The sequence below is a fragment of the Clavelina lepadiformis genome, chromosome 3 (assembly GCF_947623445.1).
Source record: "Clavelina lepadiformis chromosome 3, kaClaLepa1.1, whole genome shotgun sequence".
In the NCBI taxonomy this organism is placed as follows: domain Eukaryota; kingdom Metazoa; phylum Chordata; class Ascidiacea; order Aplousobranchia; family Clavelinidae; genus Clavelina; species Clavelina lepadiformis.
In genome coordinates this window covers 24,499,393-24,517,800 of record NC_135242.1, presented here as the reverse complement: position 1 = coordinate 24,517,800, position 18,408 = coordinate 24,499,393, and the positions used below count along the sequence as shown (strand labels likewise).

The window sequence follows — 18,408 nt, the reverse complement described above, 5'->3', positions numbered from 1 at the left end:
TAGATGTTTATCGTCACTTTCTCACGTTTTTGACGTACATGCTTTCTTAATGCTTACGCTTCTTTTTAAAAGCTTGAGCTTTGATTGTGTTTGTGCAAAACATGTTTTTCGTCAAGAAAAGAATTTCGATATTTCGTAGAAAAAGTTTTGAAGATTTGATACCAAGTTTCCAAGCCTATATGACGTCAACGTAGAAGCGAAGTTGGTTATATAATGAGCAGCGATTTGGTGGGATTTCATTTCATCAACTTCAACGGAATATCTTCATAGTCAACCATGAGAGGAGTGACTTTTCTGTTATCATTGGCTTGTTACGTCATCATGACCTACTCGCAACAATGTCGTCAAGTCCTTACCACTGTCTGTGATGATGACGTCGTCAACTCAAGCATGCACAAAGGAGACAAAGGTGATGTCGGCAGATCCGGAAAATCCGGGAGTCCGGGAGCTCAAGGAGATCCAGGAGCCAAAGGAGAACCCGGAGGAGCTGGACAGAAGGGGATGCAAGGAGAATCGTGCGCTCTGGGGTCCCTAGGAACCGACAGGGGATGCAAGGAGAATCGTGCGCTCTGGGGTCGCTAGGAACCGACATAGTTACCAGACTGACAAGTAAGTTGATTTCTGATCATAGATCAATTATCTTAATCATCGTCATTTTTCATGCGAGCATAAAGAACTCCGCAATAAAACTCAAGTGTTAATCGATTATTATTGCGACTTTGTTATTATAAAAGCATCAGGCAAACCAAAATATGTAAACTACAGAAACTTTACAATCTACGGCTCTACGCGCAACCACTTGTGTAGAACTCAAGCGCTATGGTCTATACTTGTTGTCTTGTTTAATTTTATCTTTATTGCTAATTACGAGCAAGTATTGCCTGGAAACTTGATGGAAAAGTTCAATCTTGTTTACAACAAAAATTCGTTTCCAGAAATCGAGGAGCTCCTTACACCTCCCAGTACCACGACCATGGTTGCTACCACAGTTGCCACAACAACATCATCTAGTATTACGTCATGTTCAACGTCATCAAGCAACGGTCCCCACACATTGACGAGTGGTGTTGAAGTTTACTGCGAGGATGGATGGACGGTGAGTGAAATATTTTTCAAAGTGGATTAGCTTTCAAATTATATTGAACTTACAGTAGTATTGAATGGTATAAAAGCATATATAAAAGTATATACACTTACTGTGTAGTATTGAAGCGATAGCTATCAAGTTGTGTGGAGTTCAAGGCGGCAATGCGTTGTGTACTATTCATTTGCATTGTAGCAAGAATGTAAGAAAACAAAAGCAACAATAAATTTGATTCCACACGCATTCGCGCTTTTTTAAATGTGCCTTTTTCCACTTTTCTGAAACTTAATTCCCAAAACGTTGAATGAAGGTTGTTTGCCAACTTGCGGTTGATTCGAAAACGCTTACCGACAAACTCAAACAATTGGGTTGAAAACTGTTTAATAAAACCGTGTATTTGTAAGTTTAATGCAACTATCCGCAACAATGGAATAATGATTGCTGTGGAAGTGTTAGTCGTGTGCGGTTGTGCAGAGACGATCATAAGCCTACATTGGGTCACATGCCACGATGCATAAAAATGAGTGTACGCTATTAATTACTCTTTTGCATGTCAACATTACTGTTGTGTCTAATTCGCTTCGTTTATGCAGCATGCGGAACAATTGCATTGAACTGCGTAAGTCGCTTGCAGTGAAAACGGGGGAAATTCAACCAGCGCCACGTAAACCTGATTTATTTCACTCAAATCACCTGCAGCAAACAGCTACCTATAATATGCGTTTAAACTTTTCTTAACTTGAAATTTTTAGCAAAAGTATGAACATGCCACTGGATTAAGTGATCCAACTTGACAAGATATATCTTGCGTATTGTAAGCGAATTGTAAATATTGCCGTACTTCTTGTATTATGACGTAATAAACTGAAGATTATTTAAACACATAAATTATACGTATTACACTTGTGCTAAAATATAAAATAAAATTACTAACAGATTTTTCAAAGAAGAATTGACGGAAGTGTTAGTTTCGGGCGACCATGGGACGACTACGCGAACGGTTTTGGCCAGATTGATGGGGAATTTTGGCTTGGTAAGAGGAAGTTAGTTCAACTTAAACGCATTTTATTTTGATGTTTTTCGTTCTTATTATTCGTGCTTCATTACTTACAGGACTCGACAACATCCACAGGATGACGCGTGGAGGAGGATGCAGACTCAAGATAGAGCTGTGAGATTTCGATGGAAACCAAGCTCACGCCGATTATAGGTCATAAAACGTTTGTTGTGACATAAATAACGAATATTTTAAAAATCATACATTTATTAATCAACGTAAAACTTTGTTGAGTAAATTACAACTTAGTTGTCTGGATTCGAACCTTTTAAAGCAAGTTGTTGTTTTTGCAGCTCGTTTTCGATCGAATCTGCTGAAAATTTATATCGGCTTCGTGTTTCCGGATACAGCGGAAATGCAGGGGACAGTTTAGCGCATAGCAATGGTCGCCCATTCTCGACGGAAGATAGCGATAACGATTCCTGGCCGTACGTCATCTTGTGTTCAGGAACAAATATGTTCCACTTAATAAACATTAACTGCCACAACCTCAGTAGGATTTTCAGTTATATCCTGCCAGTAACGTTTAACATAGAATATAAATAGATGCAACAAAGTAATTTTAATCTTTCATGTTTTAATATATTAGTGGTGTAAACTGCGCAACTCGCTATGGAGGATCTCAGGGATGGTGGTTTCGTGCTTGCGGCTCTTCATACCTCAATGGAGTCTGGATGCGTCAATCAAGTGGAGGTAATCATGGAATTATTTGGAATTATTGGAAGGGAGCGAGTGAACCTCTTAAAGAAACTAAAATGAAACTTCGCTGCGACTGAATGAAATCCACGAGTTGATTTTAACCAACCAAGTGAACATTGAACTGTATTTAGACCGGCAACGCAGCAAACTGTAACTATACGTTAACACGTCTATTACGTCATAATATATTCATTCTGTCATTCCGTTATACCGCACGTCATAATATGATATACGATCGTCTTGCCAGTTTGTTCAAGGCATTGTGACGTAGTCATCTCGCATGACTCAGAGTAAGTTTTCCATTCAAAAACTTTGCAGAATGCTGACGTATTCAGGTAAAACTTAAAGATACAAATTTAACTTACAAATAACAAAACAAACCTTGATAAGTTTGTAGTAAGACATTTTTAGTAGTAAGATAAGTCATTTAAGTCACACAGACAGTTAAGAAGTTTGTAGAAACACAAACTCTGAGGCATGCGACATTTTTACGTCACAATGCCCGGTGCAAATTTGGCATCACACCGTCATTCAATTATACGTTCCACGTGTATATATTCGCCATGTTTTTACTAGGGCTGGGAATTTTAGCCGATTTTCTTTTACCGTTAGCCACCATAGTCGCTAATTGTCATGTCACATTGTCCATCGCATGCAAAACTGCTATTATTGATAAATGTGATGAAAAGTGTTTTATTAGCAAATTATGTTATGCCAGCACACAAAGTTGTTATTCAATCATTAAAATGATTAACAGAGTAACAAATTTCCTTGAATTAATGAATTATCAACAATTTTGCTGCTATGGAGTCCACATTTCCTTGAATGAATGGATTACAAAACATTTTGCTCCAAATTATCTACCACATTTACGTTTTAGTCTGATGGCGAACAAAAGTTTTAGTCGCCAAAAGCTCTTAGTCGCTAGCGGTTGATTTTAGCCGGCCAAATTTTTCCAGCTCTAGTTTTTACAAGACATTTGTTTATGAACCGATAAATACAAAGCCGTGCAGACGATATAAACCAGTGGTTCTCAAAGTTTTTTTCCGATTCCTCCTCTACCAACCAGAACACCGTCAATTCCTCCCCCCAAAAAAATCACAAAAAATAATTTCCAAAATTTTACACTATCTGAATATTGTCCCTGGATGATGTCTTTTAAGATTTATCTCAGGAATAAAATTCAAAATTTCAAAAGACCGCTCTTACAAAATAACCAAACAAATTTACAAACAAATCTGCTCATTGTTAGTGAGAACCGTGAGCCTCATGTTGAGAAGTTAATAAAGAAAATCGAGGAGAAAAGTGTGTGTGTTTTGCTCGAAGGTCTCCGCAAATATCGTGTGTTCCTCTTTTTTTTATCACTAGCTTACTAGCTAATTCTATAAGTACCTTACTAACAATAAAGAGAAAACAATAGCCATTATGAACCAAACACACACGTTTATAACGTCAGTCACTGCATTTAAGAAGCTTGTCCTCGCGCACTATTGTAGACATCTATACACAACCTCTTCGAGAGGATTTTTCTGTTACAAATAAAATTAAAGTTTTTTTCATGTACAGTGTTTCCTCCCCAATTCCTCCCTAGAGAAAATTTCCTCCCTGGAATTAAAAATTCCCGCTTTAGTGAGCCAATTGGCCCGGTTTAAGAAGCACTGATATAAACGATGTTTTGTTATAAACAGCTGACCAGCATACATACGTGTAAGTTATATGAACACAAATATGTAAGTAGAGATCGCTTAATACAGGGACCGATCTATTTCGGTCCTAAACCCGAAGCCACGTACCTATAGACCTGGATCGACACGATTAGCCACTAAAGGACCAAGAGATTTCAAAATCCAAAATAGTGCTCAAACACAGACTAAATAATGTAACAATAATAAATGTTATGTAGCCACATTTGTTACACATGCAGCAACGCAGGTAGAAACACGCAGAAAAGAACATAATATCCCTAAAGACTGACGTGTGACGACCACGAAATCAATAAGATAGCGCCCAAATGCAACCACTCAGCGTCGAGGTAGAAAGATCATGGATGCGAAGGAAAAATTAAATGGCCTTAACGCTTAACCTCTGCTCATATTATACGTAGAGTTTTGACAAAACTACCCGGAATTCCACTCAAATTGTCACAAAAAAGATCTGTGAGTATACGACGCGGCTTCTATTGTAGGTTGCGATTAATGAGGTCTATAGTGACCATCGACATAGTTGGGCTCGGTGGCAGAGAGGATAAAACGCCAGCTCAGAGGATAAACCACAATGTGACCCGGGTTCATTGTCTGGTGGCGCCGGTTCAACCAAATAACGCAACAAACTAAAACATCAGTTGTGAAACAAAGCGCCAAGCGATCGTTTAATTTATGTCAAAATATCATTGAAGTGCTACAGAACGTTGCATTAAAAAGTTAAGAAATCTTTGTTGAATTAGCAGAATATTTGGTTGCTTTAGTAATCTGTTTTATAACTTAATGTTTTTTCTTCACTTAAAATAGACTTCATTACTTTGTTTGTGGAATTGCATTTTTCGTTGCACTTTTGTCAGTCTCTTAAATTCTGTGGTTCCACGTGTAACCAAGATTTTCCTTAGCCAGGGATCTTCCCGCCTTAACGGCTAGTCACTTAGCCGGTTTTGCCTTGTTAACTTTTAATGGCATTTTCTTTCATAAAAACATCCACCTTACTCTAAAACCAAAACGTAACTGCCGACAACCGTCGCCCAGCCGAGCACAGTACTCCACCAAACAAATTCCACGCGATAAAGGAATCAACGTGGAACGTAAGACACGATACTAATTAGGCCTTTGGGGTAACTACGTGAGACGTCACGAGAAATCTGATAAAAACATGAGTGTACAAAAACTAGTAAAAGAACATAAACAAGTAAAACACGGCAGACCGTGAACATGCATAAAAAGAACACAATACGAAGAAATGACGGTGTATAATGTGGTGTCTACAAAACAGGTAAAATATAAAAATAATCTCGTGACACCACGCATCTTTAGTTTGTTGAAAGATATAGATTATTTCACCTGCATATATAGAATAAATTGTTTATGTATTTCATATTATCAAATTTCATGATATTGTTTCGTTTGACTGCGCATATTCTGGGTTATTGTAAGCTGCTTACATGCATTTTTAAGCGATATGCTGGAACAGGCGAAAATGATTTGAGTTATACGATACTTTGAGATATATATGAAGTCAAGTTAAAACATTTTCTCCATATTTGTGTTCATTGTAACCAATCGACAATCGCAATATTCTTTTGAAGTAAGCTAATGATTTACAAGCCGATAAACGTCAATCAGTGTTGACGTCATTCATACGCAATATCGTATCAAAACCAATAGAAAACGAACAGTAGTGAAAAATGTAGATACAAACTCATATTATTTATTGCGATGTACAGTGGCAATTATAGTTCTATAAGAAAATGAACTAAGATATCAGATATATTGACAGCTGGAGTGCCTGTTGGATGGTATAAGCCTACACATAAGTAAAGATTGAAAGTGTGAGCTTGAAAGCAAAACGTTTGCTTTCGTGAAGCCAATGTATTAGTCATGATCAAATAAGCAGAGCAGATGACGTCTATCTACGTTTATCATTTCAAGAATAAACATCAGCAAATGCACGAGGAAGTTTTAAAAAATTCACAAAGTCTTTGTGCGTGTTGTATTTTGCTTTCACGAGACAATAACAGTGAGGGGGTAAAAATCCTTTTTGACCAAAATAAGGTTAAATGAACAAAGCAACTGGCCAGTGGTATCTCTCGGTTTGTGGAGGGTGAAGTGAAGTATGGCGCCACTTACGTTTGGGGGCCACAAAATTAGACGAGACGCAGCAATTTATGCCTAGTTTGTGCCTAGTAAGTCTGAGGACATGGTCCTCCGAAATTTTGAATTTACATTTTGTAGAACGCATAAAATTTTGCTTTCTTTTAAAAAACAAACTGCTCAACATTTTTTTGAGCATTTCTTCTCAGTTTTTTGCTGCATAAAATTGCTCTTTGGCGCTCAAGATCTTACGCCCTTCATTTCTTTATTGCTATGGAACGCTAATATCAGCAGAGAACACAATTGTTTTCGTCTTGGCATGATGTTTTTTGTATCACGTGACCGTTTAAACATCAACTTATATGAAAGTAATTTTAAAACAGGAGGGGAACCAATTTACACAGAGTTTCGATTAACACAACTTTCTATATACAGTTCATACAGCTAATTAGCATGAACCAATGAATGACTCCTGTCCTGAAAAACTGCGAATAGTTAACAATAATATTCGTATGTGTTACGTTTTGCTTGTTTTGCTTGTCCTCTCTCTTAGATATTCAGAATCTTTTATTAAAAAGAGCTCAGTTAAGTTTTATTCATACCAGCTCATTTCAGGAGCTTAAGTCAGGACTGACCGTGTCCAACAGGGACACGTACGAGTCGAAAGAAATACACGTGTGCTCAATCAAGCACGGAAAAGCGCACTCGGCCGCAAGGGAGAACGCAACAAAACACAGCGCAAAAACAAATGCAACATATGCAATATTTGTTCGTTTAGAGCGCGTATACACACATATGGGGTGTCTCTCGGAGGAAGGCTTGTGACGGTTACGTCACGAGTTGTTTTGTAAATGCTGGAATTTAATTTTGAGATCGTGTGATTCAGTTGTTGACCGGGCTTGAATACTCCTTGATGACGTTCAGATAAATGACCTCGTATGAACTGGTGTGCCAGTTATATAAATACCGATGTAATGTTTTCAATCCTTCCTCTACTCTTTACCCTTTCAACTCAAACCGGCGCAAAGCGCGTTCTTGAGCAAGCGGAAACAAAGCGACATCCCTTTCAAACGATGTGAAAATACTTGATCTTTTGGTGGCTCCCCCATTGCGAGAATACGATTACCTGCCGGATGTAAGTTGGTCGCATTAACACTGAAATCTGTAACTTACCTGTGAAATATTCTTGGAAATTAGCAAACAAATTTATCTTCAAGTCCACATGCTTGACACACAAATTTGCAAGCTTACTCGGCGATAGAAACGCATCAATTCCAATTCCCAACCTTCTGAGTTTTTAACAATTTGAAACCTGACCCTAATTCTTAGAATTGTCGCGATACCAAACTTACACCTGAAATCAAATCATTTTAAACTTCCCAAATGATGATCACACTCGACCTACCATATCCACAGACAAGCTTGCTGGCTTCCTTGAACAACAATATTCCATTCGGGGAGGCGACGTCAAAGTCCAAACGTTGTCCTCGCTTCAAAACCAACTCAGCAAAAAGCTGTTTAAAGATGAAGATGTCAAACACATTGCCACGAATATATTGATGGAGAGCGGACATGCAGTTAGGAATAACAAAAATAATTAAAGACAGACAATGGGAACTGGAAAGCTGTGCATTGCACTTGACAATAACAAAAAAACATTTTTAATATTTGCACGAAACAAAGAACACTTGAGGGCGCAAAGCAGAGGATTTTCTACCGACCTTCAAAACTGGGGTTGTCACATCCGGGTCATGTGACCACAGTTCAATCGATTTTTGAAGAATATCGGTGAAAGCCGGATATCTAGAAATAAAAAATTAAACCAAATAAACCACTAATAATAATTCCATCCCATTAACTTATCACATAGACATCTCATACCGCTGTCACTCACATGATATCAAATAGCATCATGTACGAGCTTTTCGTGTTGAAAGCGTAAGCGAGCCCCCGACAGTCCCTTGTTACCCCGAGAAGTGTGGGGACAGCGTGGGACGAAATTGTCCTGGAAATAACAAATGTTGGTTGTTTAGAATAATCTGCACAAAAATGTGGTATTATGATGTTGGAATTTTTATGCTCGTGACGGAGAAACTCTTCACAACACTTCAGCAATGATTTCTCGCAGTCACAGCTTAAGTCGTCGCTTATCTGTAGAATTTTCAATCTGACAAATTATTTTATATGGTCTTGCACAAATTTGTAGGAGTATATATTATAAATATACCAGGACTTCTAGACAAGAGCAGGCATTATTTCAGTGCCTGGGATCACTACAACGGCAATTTTAAATATAAACGGTACCACCTCGATATCCACCACACCACCAAGTGGACAGCAATGATGATGACGGGACCTGAACCTTTCTGGTGGAACATTATCTCAATAAACTAAAGTGCCAATTATACCAAATTTAAAAGCCCGCAACAACTTAAAAGAGAAGTTTGTATAAATTCGGGCTAAAAGCACAAGTACCAGGGCCATTGTCAAAAAAATTTCTAATTCCACCATTTTGTGTCACATTTTATTTCATATGTATTATATACATTTGGGATTGTTTTCAGTTGGATAGTACAAATGTGGTAATGTTCTTTACAGAAAGTGCTATTCCGGAAAGTGTTGTAGACATTATGATGACTCACGCATTACTTGACGCGTTTTGTAACATCTGCTGCAACGAGTGAAAGGTCGTCGTCATGGGAACCATGAATCGAGTGAGTTTCTCTTCATCTTCACCTTGAAAATGAAAACGTTTGAGTGAAACCAGATGCAAATATGAAAAGGAAGTTGTAAGATTAGAAAATAAACACAAAATGTACCACACAAGTGCAAGTTAGATAAGTTACCATTTTAAACCATTCTTTTTCCAGTATCTAAACATGTTTTGAATTAAATTTGGAGCAAGTTTTAAAGGCAGCAATTAAACTTGACATTTTAAAATAATTGGTCACTCATATCGACATAACCAATGGTCATTGACCTTAGGCGGTGAACCCAATGACATGACCGCTACATTAAGCATGGTGGCATGCTTCAGGTAAGCATAGGATCAGTCTTACCTTGAAAACGTGGAAAGCTTCAAACTGGATGTTGCGGCTCTGATCACGAAGATTGTTCATCATGATCTTGAGGTTCTTTGGCTTGCTGATGTAACGCGTCATAATTGTGACGATCTAGGAGTAGCTCACCCAGTAACTGGGGATAAATTATAAAGAAATGAACATGTTCAGTTATATTTTTATGACATAACAATGCAACATTGTTGCAAAAAAACAAATAGAAATGTCTTTCAACTTCCATACTTTGTCTTTATGATGTCATAATAACTAGGCATTGCATTGTCACATGGAAAGTAATTGCTCTTATAACGCAAAGCAAGCTACGGACATAAAATATGATTTTGCAAGAAATCACATGATGTGTTGGCTCATATGGCTTGGTATGTGTAAAGCGTTTAAACATGCAACAATGCAATGTCTAACATGATCTATGAGGTCATTTTAGTCAAATAGCTGTGTGCTCTACTGTAACAATAATCCGAGACGGCTTGAATGAAATCGGGATAAAATAAAGACTACAATCAACTGGAAATATTCTCGTACAAGTCAAGCACATTCATTCACAAATTTTTCAATATGATTTCTGTGTGTTCAAACTTTCTAACCTGAAAGCACTTTTCAAAGCTAAATAACAAATTTAAACTACAATAGCTTGAGAATTCTTGCACCCCATGTAGAGCATAGCCTGTAACTAATACACACAGTAGAAACTTGACTTGGATTAATAGGATCATTTTCCCACAATTTTTCTTGTCTTTTGACATGTAATCAAGTTGGCCAGTAACCAGCTTAGTGTTTGAACCACAATCACCCGATTGTCCACTCCCAATGATTATCACTGTGTTTGATAATCTCACTTTCACAATCACATGATGCTGGTGGACAAATGAGCTTAGTAATTCCTAATTGCAAATAAGGTGAGTCTTTGTGAGAATAGTACAACAAGGGTTTAGGACAATCTTTATCGGGAAAGACGACTAGATAAAAAGGGCCAACTCTGTTTTCGGCCAAATCCCTGAACAACAAACACCAGGTGATGGGACCATTTTTTTGGGACCTACTCTTAAAGGTGGTCGTGTTTGGAACACCAAACACCAAGATTCCACAGGAATTATTGGCACACTATTTTCAGTTTACATGTATGAGGCAAGATTAAAAGGAAAGAACTTTTCAAGCAAAAAGCTCATTTACGCATCGAGTTGGTGAATAAAAGACCAACAAAATTTCAGAATACACAACCTATGCATATACATACACTTGTACAGGTCAACACTGTATAGCATTACTAGAAATATATATTAGAGTTTCTGAAGTGTTTTAGGCTAACACATAGACATCAACTTTTGAGATAAAACGACAGATACTTTGAAGTAACGAACCTTAAGTGATTAACGACGTGTCACGTAATTTTCCGACTCAAGCAAGCGGGTGTAAGCTGGGTTGCCTGCTGCCAATCTGTCGTCTCGCTAACGTATTGAAGATTTGTGTGAAATCTTTTTTACCCTGATAATGTTAAAATCATTAAAATAGCTGGAACGACGATTTAACTGCACAGGTTTCAAAACTTTGATGAACTTGGAAAATTCACAAGTACATATACAGCATGCACACATAGTTCACAACCTCAAAGTAAATCCGAGACAAGTTTTTCAAAATTATGTCGATGATTTCGCTCTTGTATAGTTCTTGGGAGAGTTGAGCCACAAGCTCGGACTGCGGCTCGTGTTGATCGGTGCCGCACATGATCAACTTCATCGAAGCCAGGTTCTTCATCAGGTCTTCGAAAGCCTGAAAGCAAAAATTATCAATCCCTAATGGCTATTTTGGTCTAGATTTAAAGTAGTTACATAACTGAAATAAAATGTTGTTAGCCGTGGGACAAAGTGACAATGAACACTAAATAGGTAACAGGACGTATCAATTTCCCTGCGTAATTTGTTCTTCTAATTAATTACAAATTAGCAAAATCTGCACATGATCTTGTGCATGGCATTAGGCAAGGAAGCACTGAAACGCTTGTAGAGTGATAAAGAAAGAAAACCGTCGAAAATGAAAATGCGTAAAACCACGTATCTGAAGTGTTTTCAAGAACAATGAACCTTAACATAAAACAGAATCGTAATGACAGCGCTTGCAAACGAACCAAAATGTTGTCGTTACCTTGTCCATTTTTCTCCCACTCGTTTGTTGTTCGAACAAAACATGAAGAACCGATTTCAGACTTTTGACAATGTCAGCTGGACTTTTGTGGGCCTTTTTAAAGATTGACATTTTGGACAATCCCAAAAGCAGTCTAGTAGAGAAATTTCGAACAGGGACAGATAATGTCCTGTTACGCTGCGGTTGAAGATTGTTTGATAAACCTAAGAAACAATTTCAAAATTTAAAGCTGCATGTCACAGGTTAAAAAATTTATATAAATTTCATGTAACACTGAGGTGAATATGACAAAAGTCGATTTAAAATTTGATTGAACATGTTTGCAAATCTAAAGTAAGGCAACAGAATATAGAAAATGACTCTTTTTTAATCTTGACCAGGCTGTAAGATAATAATTTCGACTAAACCAGCTAATAAAGGTTTTCAAACAACAAATTAGGCCATTAAGCACATTCACTCATAAGCACACAGTCTGTCGTGTTGTTATTGATTGGAAGATTTTTAATGTCAAGAAATTCTAGTGCAAGCGAGAAATAGCCCAGTGCAACAATAACTTTGCACTGATGTCATTGTTGATGAGCTGCCACGCTGGAAAAGTGTGTTTGTAAATATGATTTCTGCCAATTTTTCATTATTTTAAAGAACCAAACTGTAAGTTAAGGACTGAACATTCAGATGACTTAGAAGGTCTGAATGAGAAACAATTGTGATGCAATAAGCTAATTCTTCAACAATCACGATTCTAATGCATGTTGCTCCATACTTAGCTTAGTTTGCAAAATCGTCTGACACTCTAACTCTCTATTCCCGTGGTGGAAAGCATGACAAATGTATCCTCGACATTTTTCAAGACTGTGGATAGGGCCCCCACTGTTTCCTCTACTTTCAGAGACATCGCATATTTATGGCCAATAAAAGGAGACCCACAGGCTTTCTGTTCAGCCTAGGCAAGTGTTAACTGAAAAGCGTACCTAGCAAAAAAAAAGTTTCACGCTTCAGTTTTCGCTTCAGCAAAAAGTTTCATGCTTTCCAAGTTGGCTATAACCAGATTTTGAAAAATATAATGATGTGAGAGCAGATTAAAGAAAAAATGATTGAGTAACAAAAGTCAATGTTCAGCTGTTTTAGCCACTGCCCCTACAGCACTAGGCCAGTGCAAAGTGTGGCATGCAATCTCAGTCTCTCAACAATGCTCAACGATAGCTCGTAAAGACAAACATGGACTTTTTGACTTTCACATCAAAACACGCAGTCATACAGAAATTCACACAAGCAAACAAGTTAACTTCGACGGTATAAAGGCAAATTTAACGGCAGTACACAGTTGTAATAAATAAAAGAAGAAATAAGTGCACATCAGCACGGCAGTAAGGTCTGAACGTAAAGCCAAAACTGTACTACTATAGGCCTACACTGTAAAAAATCTTTTCTAATTATAAGTCAGTGAGACAATTGAGACTAATAGTTAGTCTTCCAACGAAAAGTATGGCTCATAGTTAGTCTAAATTGTCTCACTGACTTATAATTAGAAAAGATTTTTTACAGTGTAGGATCCTTAAAGCCGTGGCACGGTTTCTTGTCAAAAACTGCCGCACTTTCTAACCTTAAGTACTCTTCTCACTTTCTAACCGTAAGTTTTCCAGCTAGTAAATGGAGTTTAAAACTTGCCTTTTCAGAACACTGCAAACTACCGTTGGTATGTTTGAAAACTTGCTACGAATAACTTCGTGTGAAAGCTCCTTATTTAGTACGTTACCAGGTCGCTTCCAAGTAACTGTTTCCAACTTAACCGAATTTAATTTGCATTGCAAACGCACCGATTTTCACGTTCACACGCTTTGAAATGTTCATGCTTTTTTTGTCATATATTTCCGCCACATCGCAGCACGTTTTATAAGCTTGAACTTCTGTGTGAGACTCCCTCAGAGCCTCAGAACCTCAGTCACAGACGCGAAGTTATAGACATATGTAATACCGTACTACTGTAGTCGTGGTGATTGAATCAGTAGATATCGTGCAAACAGTCGCATGACTTGTGTTCTCGGTTATTTGTAATATTGAGAAAGTGTACAGCACCTACAATAAAAGCCATTCTGGCAAACGGTATTTGTCATAATATAATAAGAACGCATCGCCGTCAATAAGGTTAGAGAATTCTAACCGCACGCAACAATAGAGTCAGATACTAATGTAGTAGGTTAACTAAGTCAATAACGTAAGCTAAGACCGATAAACTCTGCATCTGCATCTGTATCTGTCGGCATCAAACCCCTGCATTCCAACAACCCCAACCTCGACAGACTACCAACCTCTACACACCAATAAATGGCCATTTTAATACCAAAATATGTTCCATAGCCTAGGTCGGGCATTGACAGATCTGGACAGTCAAAGGCGAAAAATAAATAGGCCTAATACCCTAGCAGACCGGTACCGTATGATATTAAATTTTCAAACGAAAAAATGGGCGTGGCTCGACTATTACTACGTCTCCATTATAGGCTACCGAAGCCCTCAAAAGTAAGCTATTGCCGTTACCCCAACGCTGTGCCCGGCCCAACCAAGCCGTAGCCTCGGCCTATGCCCTATGCCTTTGTACGGTTTTGGTATCCAAGGAACCGGGTCAGGATACAGCAGAGGAGTACGCAGAAGGCACAGCAGAAAAAGCTACACTAGGTAAATATCACCAGTGTTGTCAATATCAAAAATGCTGATCTATAAAAAAAGATAAAACACTTTGAGGTCTACTACCTACATATAGGAACCGAACATGCAAAAACTCAAAAGTTTAATAAACTAATTATTCTACTTCGAGTATTTCCTAAAGCGATAAAATTTCTGGCAGATAGCTTAGAAAATACTTGCGAATTGCGTACCCGTATCTACCATTCAAATATCAACCATTATTATTTGCCCAAGTGAATGTGGAGGTAAATTTAGAAATTCAAGCTTCCTACCTTGTGCTTTTTATTGAACACGTTATAAATTGATGTGACCACATCTTTTAAAAAAAATTGTCATCGCCAAACATTTATTGGTTTTCCTTTGTAAATAGCCGAACATACCTTTCTGTTATGGTTAATATGTGAAAACTTATCACGTTTTGCGTTAAAATAGAACTAATTTTTTTAAACTATCCTAAAACTTTACCCAAAAACGTTACGTTTTCAATTCTTAATCTTAAACTTCCTACTATCGAGAACAGTTTAGAAATACAGCGCAAAAACAGTTTCAATGCAAGCAAACTCTATTTACCTCGTGTTTTCGAATCCATCTTAGAACTTCTTTTTCTTTGTCGTGGTTGCAATGAGTTATAATGAATCAAGTTTAACGCATTCCACGTGAACGCACAGTAACCATTTTTTTTATATTTCGTCATTTTTTTCACAAAAAACTTTATCTTTCATAAATTTAAAGATGGTTTTTGCTTTTATTTTTGTCTTTAGCCACACTATCATTTCGTAACTTGTTTACATTGAAGATTTGCTTTGTTCGTAAATAGCAAGCATCTCGAATAACTTCGGCAATTTTTACCCGGGCAGCTGTGTTAGCGCTAATAGTTTTCAACGCTGTAATTAACGCTAGTTATTCTTCAGCAAAAGATTCGTACAAACTACTAGCTGTATGAGATCTTTCTTTTTGTTTCAAGCAGCTATTGTCTGCAGTTAGTGTGACGGCGACAGCCTTTGTTTATCTGTGCGAGATTTTTTATCTCAGTAATTGTCATTATCTCAAAGTTAGGGTCATTGTTTGTTTTCTGCAGGTGACAATATCCCGTCATCTACTTTGCAGTGATCGTCAATGAAGGCGATTTTTCACCATTGTTAGCCTTTGATTGTTGTCTTTAGTAACGTTTAATTTTTCTTTTGTCTTTCTTGCCATTAGAACTTTAAAATATAGGAACAAAAAATGTACCGACGGTTTCGTGCCAACTTTGTTCCGGGGTAGTACCAGAACCTGACCCCTTCCAACCAAGATAGCACGTCGTTGTAGGCCCAACGGCTACAACGAGCTAGTAATTGTGCTATACCATCTAGATCTAGACGCCATCGCCCAACATTATTACCATATAAGGTCACAAGAAACCGGGCTTTTGCCCTGGATGAGCTTTCTTTTCAGGTGGGTTTTCTTTTCTCATCCACTAATTTGCAGCATTGGAGACATAAAGGATGAGCAATCTGTTGCTTCATCACAACATCTTCTCGTCTGCTGTAATCTGGATAACCTGGCTTTAAATGTGGAAATTTTCGTTTCTGTGTTTAGTGGCCGTGCTAGTTGTCATCAGCAAGTTGACACCATCATTATTTTTTTGCAGATTTTTAAGCCTTCTACGCTATATCGCTTATTCCCGTGCATTAACTCATGTTATTTGCATCTAGCACTGTTTGTTCGTCCCCACCGCGCCAATGACGAAAAATAAATTGATTGATTGAGTCTTTTCTGACACTCCGTAGTGCAAAATTCTGTTTTGGTCATTGCACATAGGCTGCTTATTTTATGCTAAATTCGTCAATCAACGATGACATCACAAGAAAGTAAAGTATGACGCAGATTGACCACAAGTAACATAGCACAAAGCAAGCGCGCAAAAGACATGCAACACACGGGCAAGAAACACCCGGGAAATAAACATAAGTAAGGATTTTAAAGTAACGACCATGAAATTATAAAAAGTGGCGCCTAAATGCAACCACTCAGTCCCAGTCTTGAAGACAAAAATCGGCCATAATCCAGCGTTTGATCGAAGAGTTTTCAACAAGTAACTCGGCTCCATACTCATAACAAAGATAGGTCATGGTGCTCTGCTTGCTATAGTCCGTCCATCAGACATCAGGTGGTCGGCTGCGATCTAAGCGGATCCCGACAAATAAAACTCCCGGACCATGAACAGCATCTCTCCTCCTGGGCACGATTATCTGCATCCTGGAACAAAGATTTCTCCGGGTTTTACAGAGTATGCAGTCACCCATGGGCAGCAAACTTTTGAAACAAAACTTAAACTTATTTACCTCTCTGGTCACTTGATGTCGACAAAGAGTAATTTCGATTTCATTCCACATTTAATGACTCAGTGGTATCGTCACAAACTCTTCTCGTGAGATAAAAAGCGACAGGTTACGAAATGACAGAGGGCGGAGAGCTGGGAATGGAATCTGTGAAACAAAATACGTAAAGTAAAACCTGTGGCATAAATATGAGAATTTTTTAAAGTACAAAGTTATTTCAATTCAACTTTGGAACTTAATTATTTCGTAGGTTTGCTGAACATATATTTTGAATGTTTTATGCCCTTGGACTTTGCCAATTTTTCCTGTTGATTAATCGTTTAAACATGTTCCTTATCGTGCTTTAGCAGTAACTATAACGGATAGCATCGTACCATCGTAGTTGTCAAAGTTTAACCATAAAGCATCCAGCATGTGCATGACTAATTTCCCTGACAAGCGCTTTGAAAATGATTGCTATATGATGAAAAAATGAATTTAAAATTCCAAGATATTATTATTGTCGTAATTATTATTGATCGCTTTTTTCCTAGATCGGAGTTTGCAGTATTTAATTTAGTCCAGTAATTAAGCTATACAATCTAGATTCTAGATCATCGACATCAACGCCCAACATTATTACCATATTTGGCCACAAGAAACCCGGTTTAAGTCTGGGATGGGTTTTTTTTACGGTGGGTTTTATTTTCCCATCCACTGATGTACAGCATTGGACCTACAAAGGATCAGCAATCTGTGGCTGTAATCTGGATAACCTGGCTTTAAATATGGAATTAACCTGGCTTTAAATGTGGAACTTTTAGCTTTTGTACTTTTTTGTTTCGTTTCCGTGCTAGTTGTCATCAGCAAGTTGACACCACCATTATTTTCCTGCAAATTTTAAGCAGTCTTGGCTATGTCGCTTATTCCCGTGTATTAGCGCATGTTCACTATCTAGCACTGTGTTTTCGTTTCCACCGCGCCAATGACGAAAAATAAATTGATTGATTGAGTCTTTTCTGACACTGTGTACTGCAATCAATTGACTAATTGGATGTTAACTTCTGATGCTAATGTGCAGTAGAAATGAGTTTATAGAAACAACTAAAAATACAAGTGTTGTTGGACTTACTGGTCTGTATGTTATTAACATTGAAGTTGTAAGCCAGACTGGACTCTTCTTTTCGATTTCTGGCATAAGTTTGAAATCAATTCGGGCCGAATTTCTACTTACACTTCACCACATTTGTAATTACACTTTCTACACGAACGTGCATGCGAACATGGGTTTAAATATGAACACAAAACGTTATTTGGGGGAAATATAACATCAATAGACGACTTAAACTCGGTAAATTTGGGGTTTCGAAAAAACTTTAAGCTGATAGGCGATGGCACTTGGGCCTCGACTATGAGATCGTTTTCTTTACAACCGCGTAAACGGAACCGTTAGATACAAAACGTTATGAACTGTTGGACATTACGCCGGCCAGGATAACACTCGACAAAGATTGGAAGGGATGCGTCATTTCCCTTTCCGGACTGGCCAGATGCAGCTAGGCCTGAC

At 37.8% G+C, this 18,408-nt stretch overlaps 4 protein-coding genes across 4 annotated transcripts in view; 2 read left to right on the top strand and 2 right to left on the bottom strand.

Annotated features, from left to right (window-relative positions):
- The window catches only part of LOC143449076 (uncharacterized), a 71,524-nt gene that overhangs the window by 35,546 nt on the left and 17,570 nt on the right, over window positions 1-18,408 (top strand). The window lies entirely within an intron of this gene.
- On the top strand, window positions 549-2,197 carry LOC143449082 (fibrinogen beta chain-like). The gene is made up of 3 exons (XM_076949151.1): window positions 549-609; window positions 936-1,096; window positions 2,021-2,197. The coding sequence occupies exons 1-3, from the start codon at window positions 549-551 to the stop codon at window positions 2,156-2,158; spliced, it is 360 nt and encodes a 119-aa protein (XP_076805266.1). The 3' UTR covers window positions 2,159-2,197.
- On the bottom strand, window positions 7,206-9,015 carry LOC143448505 (exportin-7-like). The gene is made up of 5 exons (XM_076948282.1): window positions 8,945-9,015; window positions 8,532-8,642; window positions 8,359-8,440; window positions 8,043-8,151; window positions 7,206-7,763 (listed from the first exon to the last, which is right to left on the bottom strand). Exons 1-5 carry the CDS (start codon window positions 9,013-9,015, stop codon window positions 7,645-7,647), a joined length of 492 nt encoding a protein of 163 aa, XP_076804397.1. The 3' UTR covers window positions 7,206-7,644.
- Window positions 11,253-12,419, bottom strand: LOC143449079 (calcium-binding protein 39-like). Its single transcript, XM_076949149.1, has 2 exons — window positions 11,857-12,419; window positions 11,253-11,484 (listed from the first exon to the last, which is right to left on the bottom strand). Exons 1-2 carry the CDS (start codon window positions 11,965-11,967, stop codon window positions 11,281-11,283), a joined length of 315 nt encoding a protein of 104 aa, XP_076805264.1. The 5' UTR covers window positions 11,968-12,419; the 3' UTR covers window positions 11,253-11,280.

What these genes read in the sequence shown, in the direction of transcription:
- LOC143449082 (XM_076949151.1), top strand. Translation starts at nt 549, where the DNA reads ATGCAAGGAGAATCGTGCGCTCTGGGGTCGCTAGGAACCGACATAGTT. An exon ending in CATAGTTACCAGACTGACAA is followed by an intron (nt 610 to 935) that starts GTAAGTTGATTT and finishes ATTCGTTTCCAG; the next exon opens with AAATCGAGGAGCTCCTTACA. An exon ending in ACTGCGAGGATGGATGGACG is followed by an intron (nt 1,097 to 2,020) that starts GTGAGTGAAATA and finishes AATTACTAACAG; the next exon opens with ATTTTTCAAAGAAGAATTGA.
- LOC143448505 (XM_076948282.1), bottom strand. Translation starts at nt 9,015, where the DNA reads ATGTTCCACCAGAAAGGTTCAGGTCCCGTCATCATCATTGCTGTCCAC. An exon ending in ATGATGCTATTTGATATCAT is followed by an intron (nt 8,441 to 8,531) that starts GTGAGTGACAGC and finishes TTTTATTTCTAG; the next exon opens with ATATCCGGCTTTCACCGATA. An exon ending in CAAGCTTGTCTGTGGATATG is followed by an intron (nt 7,764 to 8,042) that starts GTAGGTCGAGTG and finishes TACATCCGGCAG; the next exon opens with GTAATCGTATTCTCGCAATG.
- LOC143449079 (XM_076949149.1), bottom strand. Translation starts at nt 11,967, where the DNA reads ATGTCAATCTTTAAAAAGGCCCACAAAAGTCCAGCTGACATTGTCAAA. An exon ending in GTGGGAGAAAAATGGACAAG is followed by an intron (nt 11,485 to 11,856) that starts GTAACGACAACA and finishes TTTTGCTTTCAG; the next exon opens with GCTTTCGAAGACCTGATGAA.